The 16,362-nt window shown below is 45.7% G+C and overlaps 1 protein-coding gene across 6 annotated transcripts in view; it reads left to right on the top strand.

Annotated features, from left to right (window-relative positions):
* The window catches only part of Ebf1 (EBF transcription factor 1), a 415,064-nt gene extending 401,647 nt beyond the window's left edge, over positions 1-13,417 (top strand). For all 6 annotated transcript variants that reach the window (XM_069993923.1, XM_069993925.1, XM_069993924.1 and 3 more), the window contains 2 exons: positions 1,661-1,855; positions 10,087-13,417. In XM_069993923.1, the coding sequence (XP_069850024.1) occupies positions 1,661-1,855; positions 10,087-10,118 (227 nt within the window). In that variant the 3' untranslated portion in view covers positions 10,119-13,417. The remainder of the gene's footprint in view (positions 1-1,660; positions 1,856-10,086) is intronic.
* The last annotated feature ends 2,945 nt before the right edge of the window (positions 13,418-16,362 follow it).

The raw sequence follows: 16,362 nt of genomic DNA, 5'->3' as shown, positions 1-16,362 counted from the left end.
CAGTGCGGGAGGTTTTGCAATTTAAATGTGTGTTATTATTGAGCGTATTTTCGCATTTACAAATCCTAAGAGATGTATAAAAATGCTGGCCTCATTAAAAGAAAAAGTACAGTTTAGAAAATGTTTTGGGGAAATTCTGAGGTGGCAGCTCTGTGTTCTGCTCCATGAAGCGTTCCCTGCGTTTGGACTGCGTGCCTTTTGGGCTGATTATCAGGGTGATCTGAAGACACACCCCCCGGGGGGGTGGCAACTGCTCCCAATGACTGATTTAGTCCCATGCTGCCAATTTTCCAAGGCCAGGAGGCCAAGGATTAGGCCACCCAGCAACTCTGGGACTGGGTGGGTTCGCATGCAGGGGGCTTTTGCATCCCTCACAGGGTGATGGATGAGTGGAAAGAACATTGGACTTGGGGTAATTTGCTCAGCTACTTTCTAAGGGTCAGTTGGCTCAGGTATGAAGAAACCTCTGACTCCAGGTGGCTTTGCTAATGACAAGGCGAAAAATAGGTGAAGACTCTGGTGTATGAGAAAGCAATATAGAATGTTTATTAAATAATATGAGATGTAATAAAGTAGAAGGAAGTACCCTGGATTTGAATTAAGTCCTTGGAAACCATTGGACAGGATTCATAATTTTCTTCAGGAAATGGGGGAAATAGAAAGTGAGTGTATGAAAACATTAGGCTTGGCATGGTGCGTGCAAAATCTGTCTCCTGAAGCAACCAAGAGGCCAAAGCCTGGCAGACAGGCCCACGGCCACATTGCCCAGCTCCTCTACCTCCCCAGGCAGCTCCTTTTCCTTCCCGGAGATGCCAAGGGTCTCCCATCACTGCAATCTGCATCCACCTCACTATCAGACTCTGAGCACTTGCGTAGGGCTCCTAGTCTCCTGCTTTGATGACAGACATGGGGGAGGGGCGGTGAATTCGGGACACACCACGCCCCCAGCAGGGCCTCTGACCTTGCCTTGAACTCACCTTCCTCCTCACACCTCAATCCACCACCAGCGCCTGTACCCTCTGAAGCAGGCCTCCTTCCCCCCCGCCCCCCCAGACCCTCTGCTTAGAACCACAGTTTAGGCCCAATCTAGAATGTTCTGTGAAGTCTTCTCTGGTTTCCTTTCTTGCCTTCCCAGAGCTGACCACACTCTGTACTGCTCCGTCCTGAAAAGAGCATACTGTACACTTGTGTCCTTGCCTGGAAAACTCAAGAGGATAGCAGCTGTGTGCTCTGTGCTATTCATCACAGGCTTGGTGTGTTTGGTTTGGGTGTCGCTGAATAGAAGGGAAGATTTCTTAGGATACAAATTGCTGTCTGTGATTCTAGTCCCTAACACCCTCCTGCGGTCAGCTGAGGAGAGGGGTGGGGCAGGAGAGATGGAGCAAGAATGCTGAGATGGGAGACACTGAAAGAGATGTATTGTGCTCACAAATGAACTTCTTCAGGATAATCACAGATCAAACGATTCCAGTCCCTAGCACACTACTGGGTACACCGTAGACCCGCAGCAAACGTGCAGATTGCCAACCGAGAATGGCAGCACATACTAGGACTAAATCACGAGGGTGGTGACAGGGTGCTGCCTGGGCCTCGGCCTCGCCCGGGGCGGCCGGGAAGGGTTGGATCTCAGCCTCCTCATCTCCTTTCCCATTGCTCTCAGTTGTGCCATCCAGCCCCACCATGGCCTCCTCCACAAGCCTCCCTTCCAACTGCAGCAGCTCCTCGGGCATCTTCTCCTTCTCACCAGCCAACATGGTCTCCGCCGTGAAACAGAAGAGCGCTTTTGCGCCCGTCGTCAGACCCCAGACCTCCCCGCCTCCCACCTGCACCAGCACCAATGGGAACAGCCTGCAAGGTAAGCCCCAGACCCACAGCCGTGAGACTCAGTATGACTGCCCGAGGAGTCACTGTGGCTGAGGGCCCGGCCTTGGGCCCTCCCACTCCATTCTCCCTTCTTCTCCCTTTCCTTTGTGTTTCTCCCTCCCCTTGGTTCTAACCATCAGCCCTGTGTTTGCCTACCATGCTCAAGTTGCCAAGAAGTCCTCTTTCCAACTCTAGCAATTCTGCTCAGGCCCAGGATTTGCTTAGGATTAAGGTTTCTCCTCTCTCATTCCCTAATGTCACCATTATCAGGCCAGTCTTTTGTGGACTCCATTACAGGATCTCTCCCAGGACTGACCTTCTCTTGAAGTATGTCATTCAGCTTCCCCTTTATGTTGCCTGAGTCAGAGTAAATGTGTATGGGGATGATGATGAGAGGGCATCCCGCAGCCCCATCGCGGCCCTGAGGTTAAGGCATGGCACACCAAAGACCAAAGACTTCCTACACAAAACCAAAAACCCTAGAATACCACTGGAATCTGGCTTGTATGAAAATATGGAAAATAACTAGTCATCAAGCTTTGCGATGGCCTTTACATTCTTCAAAGAAAAGGAACCCCACCCTTCAAACATGAGTCCACCGTTTCTCGCATTCTTGCTGCATGCTAATCTGTGAAGTGGCGTCAGCCTGCATGACCTCATTGCAGCCGCATGGCAGAGCCTTGTGGTGCTACTCCCAGCCCCTGCCTTACAGGAGATGAGGTGACGAAACTGCTTGGCTCCCCATAGCTGCTGCGTGGCAAAAGCTGGTGCCAAAATCGAGCTCAAAAATTCATCCCCTCTTTCCCTCTCCCAAGCACTGAGTTACTCACAGAGGGTAAAAAGGACATCTACTGGGTTTCTAAGGCATCTGGCAGGTAACTAAGATCAATAAGATAATCAGCCACCATTTATTGACACGAACAGTGTCGTGTGAGGTGCTGTGCTGAGCGTGGAGGGGCTCTGTTCATTCCTCACAATCTCCTGATGAAATGTGGGAGCCATTAGCATCATCTGTCCACATAGAGCAGCCAGAGCTTCAGGAAGTGAATTCCTGCCATAGAACCAGCCAAGGGTGGAGGTGAATGCCAACCACGGAGGGGCTGTGCCCATCCCCCGTGCCCTGCATTGCTCTCCGCAGCATCTCACCTTCATGCCAGCATGTTACGTGCATGGGTCAGCTAGGAGGGCCTAGGAAGTCCTGAAAGGACTTCTATTTCTGATAGATAAGTGCATGCATAGTTATATTTGTACACGCCCCCTTGGAGCTGGACGCTTCACACTGCTGTAAGCCTGCATCAGTACTCCCCCAAACCTTTGGGGTCACATAAGGTCTATACGCTGCCCTCTGCATAGAAGGAAAATCAGGAATCAGTTAGCTTAAGGTCACACAGCATATAGAGCTGTTCAGCCAAAGCTGAACCTAAACGTCAGTTCAGAGCCTAAGCCCCATGCTGCCCGCCTCCAGCAGGGCCTTTCGACTCCTCAGAAACCTGTAGGCGCATTTGCCTGGCCCAGCCAGGTGGCACCCAGCCCAGGATGCCCTCGTGCTGATGCCCACTAGCCCATGCATCTTTTTAGAGGGACAAGAAAAGCTGTCCAGCTGTACATCTCTGCATGAGTCAACGCAGACATGTTAGGGCATGGCCTGCTCCACCCATTCACGCCAGGGGCTCCTTTGCAGGGGCAAGTAAAGCCTTGTCCCCTTCCCTTCACACCTCAGCCATCACACTGGAGAGAAGGCATACGCATCCACCGAGTAAGTAATGATAATACAGGGAGATCAGGTATATCCATTCCTTTCTCTCACTTTAAAGCATGTATCAATTGTACAAAGGGGCTTTCTTCTGACGTCATTTATGCAAGACCACGTTCCCGCATCTACTCCATCACGCCACCTCCCCGCTTCTTGGAAAAGTTCCATAGGTTCTCAAAATACACTGACCATATTCACCCTCCCATGCCCTCCCTCGCCACGCCACTCTCCTTCTGGTACCCACCCTGGGTTGCCAGTCTTGAGCCTGATTAAACGTCCATTTGACCTCAGGAACAAGGTAAAATGCAGGTGGTGGGATGAACACCCAAGGGGTTGTGTTCAGGAAGAAAAGCAGGTCTGCAGAGTGTCATCCTGAGGCCTGAGGCCTTCATGGCATGGGGCTTAGGAAGAGCTGGTGACGGAAGCACGTGGCCCGGATGACCAGCTTCAAGGTGGAAGCACGTGACATGGTGCATTTGGCTCCCGAGGCCTTTTCAAGCCAACTGTAACCTATAGTCAAGAGTGTAGAGACTGTCCCAGCTCCCAGCTCACTGGTCTGCAACTGAGGCTCTGCTCCTTGGCTGCCCCAGGCAGGCGCAGCGCTCAGTGGCCTTGGTGTCTAGCTCGGGGACATTTTACCGCTGGCTTTGCTGCCTTCCCTTTCAATTAGACATGAGTGGAGGAGAGCCTTTCTGGGCTCTCCTCTGCCCGGTGTTCTGATATTGAGTGTGGCCCACAGGGAATAAGGGGATATTTTGTTTGCTCAGTACCCCCTGTACTGCATAAGTACAAGTATTTCTGTCCTTGTATTTCTATTACTACCCACCCCCACCTCTGCAAAAAGAAAAAAAAAAATCCAGTCTCCAGCAGGACATGGGGAACTTAGTCTTAGCACCAGATGAGACATTTTGACTGAGCTTCTAGAACTCTTGGTCTTTAACATTCTAAACGGCGCTTCTACCACTAAAAGGGGACCTAGGTGTGTTATGGAATCAGGATGAGGTGCTCTGTTTTGTTCCTCCCCTTCCTCCTTTTTTTCAGTACGACAGTGGCACATACTTACTGGGACCAGGGAAGTTCATAACTGTGATCATTAAGGCAGGGCAAGTGACATTGGAAGACTTGGTTAAGCAAATTGACCATGTAAACAAGATTAGAGGGGACACATTTAGACTCTTTAAATATCTTAAAGGCCTATTTACCTGCAACTACCAACCACTCTGTTAATTGTACATCAATGGTTTTCTTTTTTTAAGACTACTCCTTTAACAACCTCTTTGCCTGCAGCCTAGCAAATAGACCCTGTAGTCCCATTTAATGTCATGAGGCCATCAACTGATATCGTGAGGTTATCATGTGATCATGAGGAGCTCACACCAGCAGGGTAGGAGGGCTTATTCCCAGCTGAGCCTCTGCACTGGACGTCCCATATGTATGTGTCCCAGGCTTGACAGATGTGCAAACTGAGAATGTGGGCTGAGGCAGCTCGTCCAGAGTTACTCAGCTGACAGATAGCAAACCCCACACATTCACTGTACTCCATTGCGCTACGGTGTTCAAGGCTTTGGATTAAGTCTCAGGTGGACTACAAAATCCCAAGCTTGAGCACTTTCCCAGTATTCAGAGAGTAAGGACACCAAAGGCAGATGTGCCTGGGAAAGGTTCAGCCCCCAGATGTGAAGTTGAGAGGAAGGAAGGATTAGGCAGACACCAGACAGCTTCGTGGTAGAAGCTACATCTGAGATGCACCCAGATGACAGGCAAGTGGGACTACAGCCCAGGCAGATGGAAGAACAGGACATGTTAAGAACAAAGGACAAAAGGAGGCAGGTGTGGCTGGATGTCGTGCGTGCTTAGTAGGCAGTGCAGACACCTGGAGCCCAGGAACCAAGAAGCAGAGCAAAGTCCGAAAAATGAAGTCTTTACTCTGCAGTCATGAGCTCCATCCTTCTTGGAACTTTTCTAAATTCTCTGGCTCTACTGTGATTCTAACTAGCTTTGTCTCCCAGTAGAAACAGACCCTTGGAAATTGGCCAGAGGTATTATTTTTTGTTGCTTATTTTGTTTTGTTTTTAGGACCAAGGCATCATCACTTTAAGAGCCTCACTAGATGTTCTGTTCAAACAGTGAAAACTAATTTAGAAATGGTACTTACTGGACTGCCATCGTGGGGAGCCACAATGTACATAAATTTACTAACGACACTGAGCCGTCACTCAGCAAAACAAAAATGACTGTGCTCATCCCTCCCTCAGCTCCAGAGAATAAATTCAGGATCCCTGTGGAAACCAAAACCCATGGATCCTCAAGTCCTATCGGGAAAATGGTACAGCATGTGCACATAACCTTCACACATCTCCCTATGACTTTAAATAACCTCTACATTACTAAAAGTACAAATGTTAAGTAAATAGTTGCATTACTGCATTGTTTAGGAAATAATGGACAAGCAGAAAGTCTGTATGTGTTCAGCACAGAACCAAGTGCTTTTCGTTTCAAAAAATATTTTTTGAATTTTTAAATGACCCTTAATAAAACTAATACTAATGAAAATTATGCATAGTGATAATGAAGTATGAGTTAACACTTCAAAGCACGTATATACAGTGTGTCATACTCTGATCAGAGTAACTGGGTAGCTGTCTCAGATGTTTACTATGTCTTTGTTAGGACATCCAAAGCACTGTGCCCAGTAAGCCATCCTTTTGCTTCTTCCCTCCACGCCCTTCACAGCTCTGGTAACTACCATTGTGCTCTCTGCTTCTATGAGATCAACATTTTAGCTGTGCTTAACATAATGCCCTGTGTGAGATTTTTGATCTGTGCTTGGTTGACTCTGCAGATGAACCTATGGATATAAAGCACCAATTGTACCCCACTCCCTCTGCTGAACTTAGTCCCCTACTGAGTTCTCCCCGACAGGTTAAGGCCAATTAAACAGCACAGAACAAATTTGAGGAAAGGTGGAAGTCCTTTGAACTGAAAGATGCAGAGAAGGCTTCCTTCCACTCTTACGCAGATAAAATCATTGATAATTACTATTCCAGGCTCCCCAGGTATGTTGGTTTTCATAGGCCAAAGAACGTGTCACCAACTTTGCTCATCCCTGGCCCATAGGAATGTCCTCTCTCTTCTTACAGCTTTTGTCCCCTCAGAATGTGGGCCCATACTTGTCATCTCTCAGAGGACTTCCTTAGTCAGGACTGGCAGTCTTAGGGGCAGAGTCACTATGGGACTGGAACCCCCTCTGATGTGACTCTGGTCCTCACCCTGTCCTGGATGGGCTAGGCAGACAAAAGGCCTGTGGGGCTTTCCAGAAAGAGGACGTAGTCAGAGACTTGTTCTCTCCACTCTAGATACCAGGCAGTTTAGTAGCCAATCCTGTGGGACTGCTGTGCTGAGTCTGTGCAGTATGTCTCTCACCCAGTAAGCTCATCATTCATTCATGCACGGACACGCGCGCGCGCACACACATGCACACACGCACGCACACACACACACACACACACACACACACACACCTGTAGAAGACCATATTCCATCCTCTTGTCCTCTACTTATAGCTCTGCAAAATTGTCCCTTTTTTTTGTTCTTATCAAAATGTAGAAACTCTAATGAAAACTGCATTACCATTTAAGCCAGTCACTTTTGGGGGCTTCTGGTAGGGAATGTGGGTCACAGAGCCACCAGTCTTGTGATGTCTTGGCTTGAGGCTCTGGGGGTGTGGTGGCGTCCGGGGAATCTTACTGGGCAAGTCAGCCGCGTTTCTGGAACATGGTGAGCCTCAGATGCCCGTCCCTCTCACCCACTTAATTAATCTGAAGATTGCAGCACAGCTACAAGTGAAGCAGCGCTTAAACCAAGAGCTCCAGGCCTGTTGTGCAGAGAGCTGTATGGAAAGGCCTCTCTCCCAGCATCTGCACTCAGGGGCCACACCCGGTGCTCTTTCCTAGAATGTGCTTATCAGGAAGGTTTCTGTCTTTGGAGTTTTGCACTTTAGGGCATGGTTACCCCCTGACAAATTCTGGGTGGAGGCATGTGTGGGGCCAGTGGTTTCCATTAAACTCAAGTCTGTGCGCCAAGGGGCAGATCAAGACCCGGCCTGAGGCCCCTACTTGTTTTTTAATATGCATTATTTGCCATATAGAAATGAAGCTATTATGTGATTGGAAAAAATCTTGATCTCCGGTTTCTCTTCAAACAATTCAGAAGTCCCCATGGCTGCACGGGCGTTCAGTGTGGTGGCATTCTGGGCTGTTCAGCTCCTGCTCTTCGGGAGAAGGCATGCCTGGTCCCGCTCTCTGCCCAGGGACTTGGCTCTCTGCCACGTGCCCGGCTGAGGCTCTTGTGAAGTTTGCCATTCCTGCCACCACCACTTGCCCACATCAGTGAGCTTTGTGGTGGACTTTACATGGGGCTCTAGGTGCAGGCTTAATCCAATTAATCCAACAAATTATCCAGATACCGAAACATACTGCCTAGACTTTTTTTTTTCAATTCTGGCCATCCAAAGGGGTGCTTTCAGGGCTCAACTAATGAATGATGGGGAGGGAGAGATTCATGGACCAACTGCAGCAGGAGGTGGAGAGCAGAAAGCACTGTTACTTTGCTTTGAATCACATAGACATTGCCTGAGTCACACTGCTGTCCTAAGGGGGTTGTCCTTAATGAGAGCATTGGTAGAGAGAGAAGATGACTAGTCTTGGCCATAGGCTTTCTGCTCCTCCAGGAGCCTGGATGAAGAGGCCCTGGGCTGTCACACTGCGGGTGGGGTGGGGGCGGCCTGGCCCTCTTGTCTTTGGGGCCTCACACCCTTGGATTCTCTAGTGCAGGCTGGAATCACACACTCACGCATCTCCAGTTCAGTGAAATTCCTAGCTCAACAAGATCTGCGGGGACTACTTTTCCAACTGATCCCAGATCTTGGGGTGAGGGGGGCTTGTTAAGTTGGTCTGAATTTGGCCAAAGACAGCCTTCCTGTTTCTAAGAAAAAAAAAGGCTTAGGAGGTCTTAGGAAAGGACTCCAGGAGCTTTTGGACTGCAAAACAGCTCTTGCAAAACAGCATTTGGATGATTTACGTGTAAATGAATCAGAAACATGTGGATTGAATTTCCTTGTGAATACAGATGGGTTTAAAAATTAACGGAAAAAGTGTTTGGGAAAATACTTTTGGGTTTTTCTTTTAATTGAATCTCAAATGTCGGGCTGGTGGGGGAGGGGCGTGGGCCCGAGGGCTCTGCTGGTCTCTCCAGTGCCCACTGCAGGATTTCCACAAGTGCTTTTTTTAAAAAAAAAAAATTAAATTTTATTATTTTTTAAAGGCACATTTTTCCAGACACAACGGCTGATAGATGAGTGCTACTTTCTAGAGACAGTCATCACTAACAAGAACATTAATTTAAATTTAAACTTGCCACTAAAAAGAAAGCAGTGACTTTTTCTCAGTGCCTTCACTGAGTCCAAATGGGTCCTGCTTCTAATGTTTGGCTTCTGATTCTTGTCTTGACTTATCCCAACGTTGGCACGTTGTATTAGTTGTCTTGTGGCTCTCCCCTGACCCCTTCCACCCACCTTAGGAAATAGGCCATATGAAATGCATGGCCTATTTAATATGAGAGACAGGAGACAGCCCAGGGAAGCTTAACGGAACACATATCATTGTCACCCATATCACTGAGCAGAAGGGGTGGGTTAGCTCCCTCCTAGGAGCAGAACCCAGGCTAATTACTTGCCAGACAGGACTGCTTATCCCAGAAATGTTCAGCAAAGCAGTGATAGGGAAGATAGTCGAGATTTTCATGCCGATGTGTCTTCTCTTCCTACCTTGCTACTACTCTTTGCTTTTTCCTAACTTCTTCTTCCCAATGAACAATGCCTACCATGGCTGCCCTTTCCTGCAGGACAGGGCTGGGGGAGCAGGGGAGGCCCTCAGATGACAAATGAACAACTTCTCTCTTGCTGTTTTCCTGTAAACACGGAGCATCTGGAGGGCTGTGAGAGCTACTTTTTTGTGGTGGTGGTGGCCGTGGTTGTTTATTTGGCTGGTAGACATTGCTGGCACTGGTAAGGTGCCAATTATTTTATATTTGGGATACAAAGAGGCAGCAAGGCAGAGTGACAAGCAGAAAATTCTCACTATTTTGCAAGGTTCCAGGCTTCAACTTTCCCAGTGGTATTCCAACTATGCAGCTTTCTAGTTAGGTTTGCAAAATTGAAGTCAGATTCAGAGGAATGTTTAGGATATGCTGTTCCATTAGAGGCCTATCCACAAGCTGATATCATTTCTAATAAAGCAGATGTATATTTCATGCCAAAACTTCTTTCCCGAGGAGACGCAAGCACACGTGTGGTTAATATTCAATCAGCATAGTCATGTGTGGGTGTCTCTTTTTTTTTAATGTTTTTTTTTTTTTCTCAGTGTAGCTGTTTGCATGGAAAAACCATTGACTTGTATCTTTTCTTTCCCTAGCGATATCTGGAATGATCGTTCCCCCGATGTGAAAGAATTGCCTTGAAGAATTTTATTAATGAAGAGGTTGGATTCGGAGACAGCGAGGAGAATAATCTGATCCAAGTCCCAGAGCGGAACTTTTAACTCAGGCCTTTTTAAGAGGAGTCACAATAACTGCAGATTTTTAAACGAACAAAAATCACCGACCTTGCAAATACTGAAATTGGCAAGGGAGTGCAAGGGCAGGGTGTTGGTTAGAGTTGTCCCTCCCAAGTATTTGGGAGTGATATATTTATTCTGTATTGATAAAAGCAACTCCACTTTTTTTCCTTCTCTCTCTTTTTCAAAAGCTTAACTCTGCATCATTTGTCTTTTATAAACCATAAAGCTATAAACAAGGGACACTATAAATAAGACTCCATGTTTTAATTTATGATGTTTTTAAAGCTGTGTAAAGGGAGAATGAGGTGGTGATATTTACAAAAAAGTAAAAAAGAAAAAAAAAGAAAAAAGGAAGAGAAAGGAAGGAAGGAAGGAAGGAAGGAAGGAAGGAAGGAAGGAAGGAAGGAAGGAAGGAAGAAAAAAAAAAGCTTGTATGGGACAGAATAGGAATGCCAGTTAGATTTTTTTAGAGAACTAAGGGTGGGCTTTTGCGCCTTAAAGCATATCCAGTGGTAATTAGTTCAGACCGCATTTCCACCCGCCCTCCCTTAGCAGAGCAAGCTTGTTCCTCTCTTTTGTAACGTTGTCTTAAGTAGCTGTAAATAAACGCAGCCTGGAAAGTTCAAAGGTGATGTTAAGTGATCACATCTTTTCCCTTCTACTCAAAAAAATAAAAAATAAAAAATTTAAAAATCCAGTGCCTCTAGACAGATTGCTAAAACTGCATATTTAAACCCAATATCATCCTCTCTTTTCCTTATGTCAACTTCTACTGAAGCCAGTAGCCTCTTGAGAGCTTGGTGGCACCCTGCTGCAGACCAGTCACCTTGGAGATTTCACAGGACACGGTCCAGGCACAAAACTCCACTGTTGTTCTCCAGTGATCAAGCCAAAATCCCACCTACATGCCTCCATTTTCAAGATCAAAGTTTACTCACCCTACCTAGAATCCCACATACTGAACTTCACACTCATACTCAAACAGATAAAGTAAAATCAAATACCTAACAAGAGCAACCCACAAGGCTCCAGCTCACCACAGGGTCTCCAGCAGTAGGCTCTTACCCTTTCTAACACCCAGATGCGGTCACCAGTGGAGAGCTGTGGAATTAACCAGAGGGAAGGAAAAGAAGGATGGGACCCCTCATACACTGTTTTCTGTTCTGTGGGAAGCTTTGTTCATCTAGGAAGTGTTCTTAAAGAATGAACGGTAAAGATGCAGCAAGGCTCTGAGGATGCATTACCTGAGGTTTTCCCCCTTTGCTTTTTCCTTTTGTGTTTTTGTATGTAGTTATAAATACTGTAGATTTTTTTGTGATTTTTTTTTTTGCCAAAGTTGTTCTATTTATACATTTTAATGTCTTAACATGGTTTTTCAATCTCACAAAAAAAGATTTTACTGCAAAGGAAATAAAAACAAAGCTCACTACCTTTAGCTTGCACTTACCTGCAAAGTTAATTAAAAGGCTTTTTGTTTTAATGGGAATTTTTGTAAAATATCCATATAAATAATGTATTTATCTTTGGAATTTGTAAATTGCTTTTCCCCTTTCTCCTCTTCTTCCCACCCTCCAGTTTATTTTATTGTGTATGTTTGCTATGTGAAAAGTGTGTATTTGTTTGCTCATCTACAGTTGTATTAGCTGTTTCAATGTGATTTTTAAACATTTCATTTATAGTTATTTTTAGTATTGTTTTAAACCATGCTTCAGTTTTTTTATTTCCACCCAAAAGCCATTGTCTATTTTTGTATTATTTGTAAGTTAAGAAGTTTTTTCCAATATATGGCAAAAAAATAGTAGCATATTATTCTTGTAGTATTTAGTTCTGTAGACTAAAAAAAAATGTATCCTTTGCTTTGGAAACTTACAAAAAAACTAATGCTGTTTTACTCTATTAATATGCATGGAATCTCTCCCCTTGGAGTGACACATTTTGTGCATTAAATTTCGGGGTGGGGGGAGCAAGTTCATAGAAATCAGTGAACATACTTTCTTTCTTAAGTCTGCTTGTATATTTCCTCTGTCTCTCACATAAATATAAACCAGCAGATTGGATGCCTTAACAATGCAAATCATATTCATTTCACTTGTACATTGTAACCGTGCACCAAGAAACCCGTCATCAGTCATCACAAACATTCTAAGAGAAGAGAAAAAGACAAAAAAAAAAGAAAAAAATAACAAAGAAATTGAAAAGCACAAAAGAACTGTTTTGTTACCTTACGACAATGTAACTTTTTCTAGTAGAGCAAGAAATCATTTACGACAATGCTGCAATTGTGCATGCCCCGTATGGATTTTGCAATGGTTTTCACTAGACTGTCAGAGTGCGATTTTTATGGGTGGGGTGGGGGAGGGAGGGAGTTTAGGGAAGGGAGGGGGAGGGTGGAAAGCTGATTTTTTCATGGTGAGAAATAATAATGATAACTAATAGTAATTTAAAAGAAAAACTGGAAAATGTAAGTAAGGCTTAGCATTGCTTCTCGATACTCAGAAAAGATTTGTCTGAATTCGTGTGGTAAGTGCTGGCCTGAAGATGTATACAGTTTAAAGCCATATTTTGTCTGGTGAGCCCCTTAACTGTTTGCAAAGAAGTGGTCTGCCGGCGAGGTGTCCCGGCTCAGACACTGACAAAAAGATGCCACCAATCTGTGAGCCATGTGACGTGGTTACAACTTTCCTTGAAAGTCCAAAGAGCCTTTAAAATGTGGATGATTTGTGTTTGGTTGCTTCCTTTTTTCTTTTCCTTTTTCCTTTTTTAAACTGATTAGATGGAAAGACGTTCTGGCCCTTGGATCCTCTTTTCTTCTACATAAACAAACATTGTACAAGTTCCTTTCCAATATGTCCCCCTAAATGCAGAATATGGCTTTAAGAAGAAAAATGAAATAGAGAATTCACTTCCGATTTCAGTTTGTGGGGGAACAGCCTCTGGATGGCTGGGTCACAGTCCATGCCCAGCCTCACGGTGGAGTTTAGATGCAGCTTGGTGAAGTCATCTCTGAATCTACTAACCTTTCACCTTCTTATCCAAACTTTTTTGAATAGACACACACTGTACAGTTCAATTGTTAGAGAACCTAACTACTGTAGAAATTGTTATAATTTTTTTTTTTGCAAAAATTCAAGCTGTAAAAACTTTTCAACTTTCACACTATTTAATTAAAGTTACTTCCTGTCTGTGATGGCTCCGGGTTGTGTGTTCATTTCTCTCTTGCAGATGAATAAAGCTCACTATAATGGAAAAGGTCTGTGTTTGCCTGGGACACCCACGTTCTTTCCCGGTGGGTCCCCGGGGACTTGCTGATCCGGGATGCAAATTGAACTCACGCAGCGCACTGCTGCCCTCTGCCGGTCTCAGGTGGGCTTGCATCTGCCAGGCTGGCCCACAGAGTTGCCCAACCCTTTCCGCAGTGAAATCCTGCAGCAGGGACAGAATTGTGAACCTAACAACTGGTCATTTTAAAACACTGTCCTGAGTGCTGCACATCTGAGCCAAGTTCTTCACATACAAGAGCTAATTAATCCCAGTGAGTCTTCTGGTCAATTAATTATGTGGCCCAGCTCATTGACAGGGCATGTGTGAGCTCACAACTGGCTACAGTCTATACTTTTGTAACCTCCAGTCAATCAGATGCGATTCCTATTGGGTGAAACACATTCATCTGGAGTCAAACCTTCCACCAGATGGGCACATTGGGCCATCCTGTTTCACTTTAAGTTCCGCCCTAATCATAAGTTTTGCCAATTGCACTGTTGTATGCTTTGCCTGCTTTTGCAATTATCAGATAAGATAAGGTTAATGATGCTTGTAAAATGCCTTGATAACTCAGCAAATAACCGAAGTTCAACAGAAACTTGATGGGTAGAGCTAATAGGCTGTGATACAACCCCCAGACCCTCATTTGTGAGGCAGGGGGTACCCGTGGGAACTTGCTGACAGCCCTTTGTCCTGGAGGACAGCCCAATCTAAGGATAATGTGTAAGTTAATAAGAAGATTCCATCCTTTAAAAAGAGGATTTCATACTGACTAAGACGGCCATTTGCTAGGCATACTTGAAACTCTGCATTGGATGCAGAACATAAAAAATGAAATGAAAGGTCCCTGTTCTCAGGAAAATCAGGGTCTCAGAAAGACAACCTGTATCCAAACCATCCTACTGTATGTTGAGGCAGGCATGCTACAGTGCTCCAGAGAATAAAAACCAGCCTACATGTCTGACTTTCAAGCTTCTATACTCCTTCTTCAGGCCTGCCTGCCTCTTGAGAGTGTTAGCGCATCCAGTCATCCATGCATTCATTCATTCCTGTAAGCCTCACGTGTAGCGTGTCTCCCACATCAGCCAAAGCCTGGTGGCTGCGCACCAAGGACAGCACCACTGCTCCAGCCTCTCAGAGCTTACGCCTGAATAGGGCACACTGACACAGGCAGCCACAGCCATACTATAGCCAGCCAGTAATGGCAATGAAGGACTGGTCCGGAACGCTCTGCATGTACATTCTGGTGGGATCTGATGGGCTGAGAAAGGCAGTGGAACTGTGCTGAGCTATGAAGAATGAGCCAAGGACCCCAGGCCTACAGAAGTTGGGTGGGTAGCGTGGCTGCACCTTGAGTTGGATTGGGTGCATTGAGGAAAAGAAAGTATGTGTGAGTGCAGTAGGCAGATGAACACAACGATCTTGGGAAGTTCAATGCACAGCTCAACATGCACTGAGCAACTCCTACAGGCATAGTCCCCATGCAGAGATATACTGAGCAAAGGAACTGAGGTTCCTATTGTAGCCTAAGATGAGTTCATTTGTTCACAGGGTCTGTGCTTGGGTATCAAACAATGAGAGCTATGTAGATAGAACAGGCAGGACATAGAATTGTCTGCGGCTGTCTTCACTATATTTTCTCATTATTCGTATCTCAATAAATGCTTATTATCATGATCAAGTGTGGAGTCTCCTCTGTTCTAACAAGGGGGTCTAAATGTGTACTAGAGGTGTTTTCTTGGTAGCTACAGGAATGAAGAGGACGAGATGAGGGCATTAGGACCACTCATGAGGAGGCTACTGTGGTGGTCCAGGCAAGACAGAGCTGCGATTCTATAGGGAATCCAACCAACACGGTTTGCTGACCAATGCAACCTGGGCGTGGAGGGGGTGGGTAGAAAAAGATAATGCTTCGCTCCCTTTGCTTTATTTTGTTTTGGTGCTGGGGACTGGATCTGGGACCTCGGTCACCTCCAGCCCTATGTTGAAGAAGGGTTGATGCTCCTAGCTGTGGTGCTGGAGACGCTCCCTTCTTTCTGCTTCCTCTGTTTCTTTCCCTTCTTCCAAATGTAATTCTCTTCTCCAGAGGCTTCTATATTTACATGAGGAATAAAATTCAGTTTCCGGAACTGGAAATATTTTGTTACTTTTTTTTAACTGAAGCATCAAGCAGTTTTATGGCTTTTCTCTGGAGAGTTATGCTACAGTGGGACTGATTTTTATCTACTTAGCATACATTCTTCCCACTGATGGTAGAATTTGCACATTCTATATTAAGAAGCAAAGTTCCGAGTCCTGGAATTAACCAGAGGTCCGACGACCATCCTTCCTTCTGCAGTCATCAGAAACATCTTCTGCAGAGAATTTTAGCCTATAAGGAAAGCTTAGCGTACAACAAAGATGTTGATGAAATGTCAATTTTAAAGAAAAAGAAGGAAATGCACTGGCAGTGATTCATTCAATGGGACGGATGCAGACAGGTTGCTCTGGGGAGCAGGACAGCAGTTCTAATGTTGGGATCAGGCAGGTCTCCAAGATAACTGGCTAGCTACATACTATCAAAAGCAAAAACCACCGAGTGGCCCCGGCCTCCTCAAATCCCTTGTTTATTATTTAGTGCCAGAAGAGAAACCTGGGGCCTGTAGACAGGAAAGAAGTCATCCGCCAAAGGAGCCATGTCCAGGCAACCGTCGGGCACACCTACCCAGGGTCCAAGGAGAAGCACGAGACCCTAGGGGCCAGATCAGGAAGAACAAAAGCAGCATGTCCCAGAGACCCTCCTCCCCCGTGCTGCCACCCCACCCTTCACACTGAAAATATCAACGTCAACAAATGTTTGCAACGGACAGCTGCGATCCATCACTCGCACGC

The sequence above is a fragment of the Dipodomys merriami genome, unplaced genomic scaffold (assembly GCF_024711535.1).
Source record: "Dipodomys merriami isolate MVZ:Mamm:240054 unplaced genomic scaffold, mDipMer1.0.p SCAF_44, whole genome shotgun sequence".
In the NCBI taxonomy this organism is placed as follows: Eukaryota; Metazoa; Chordata; class Mammalia; order Rodentia; family Heteromyidae; genus Dipodomys; species Dipodomys merriami.
This window is presented reverse-complemented; position numbering and strand designations above follow the sequence as displayed.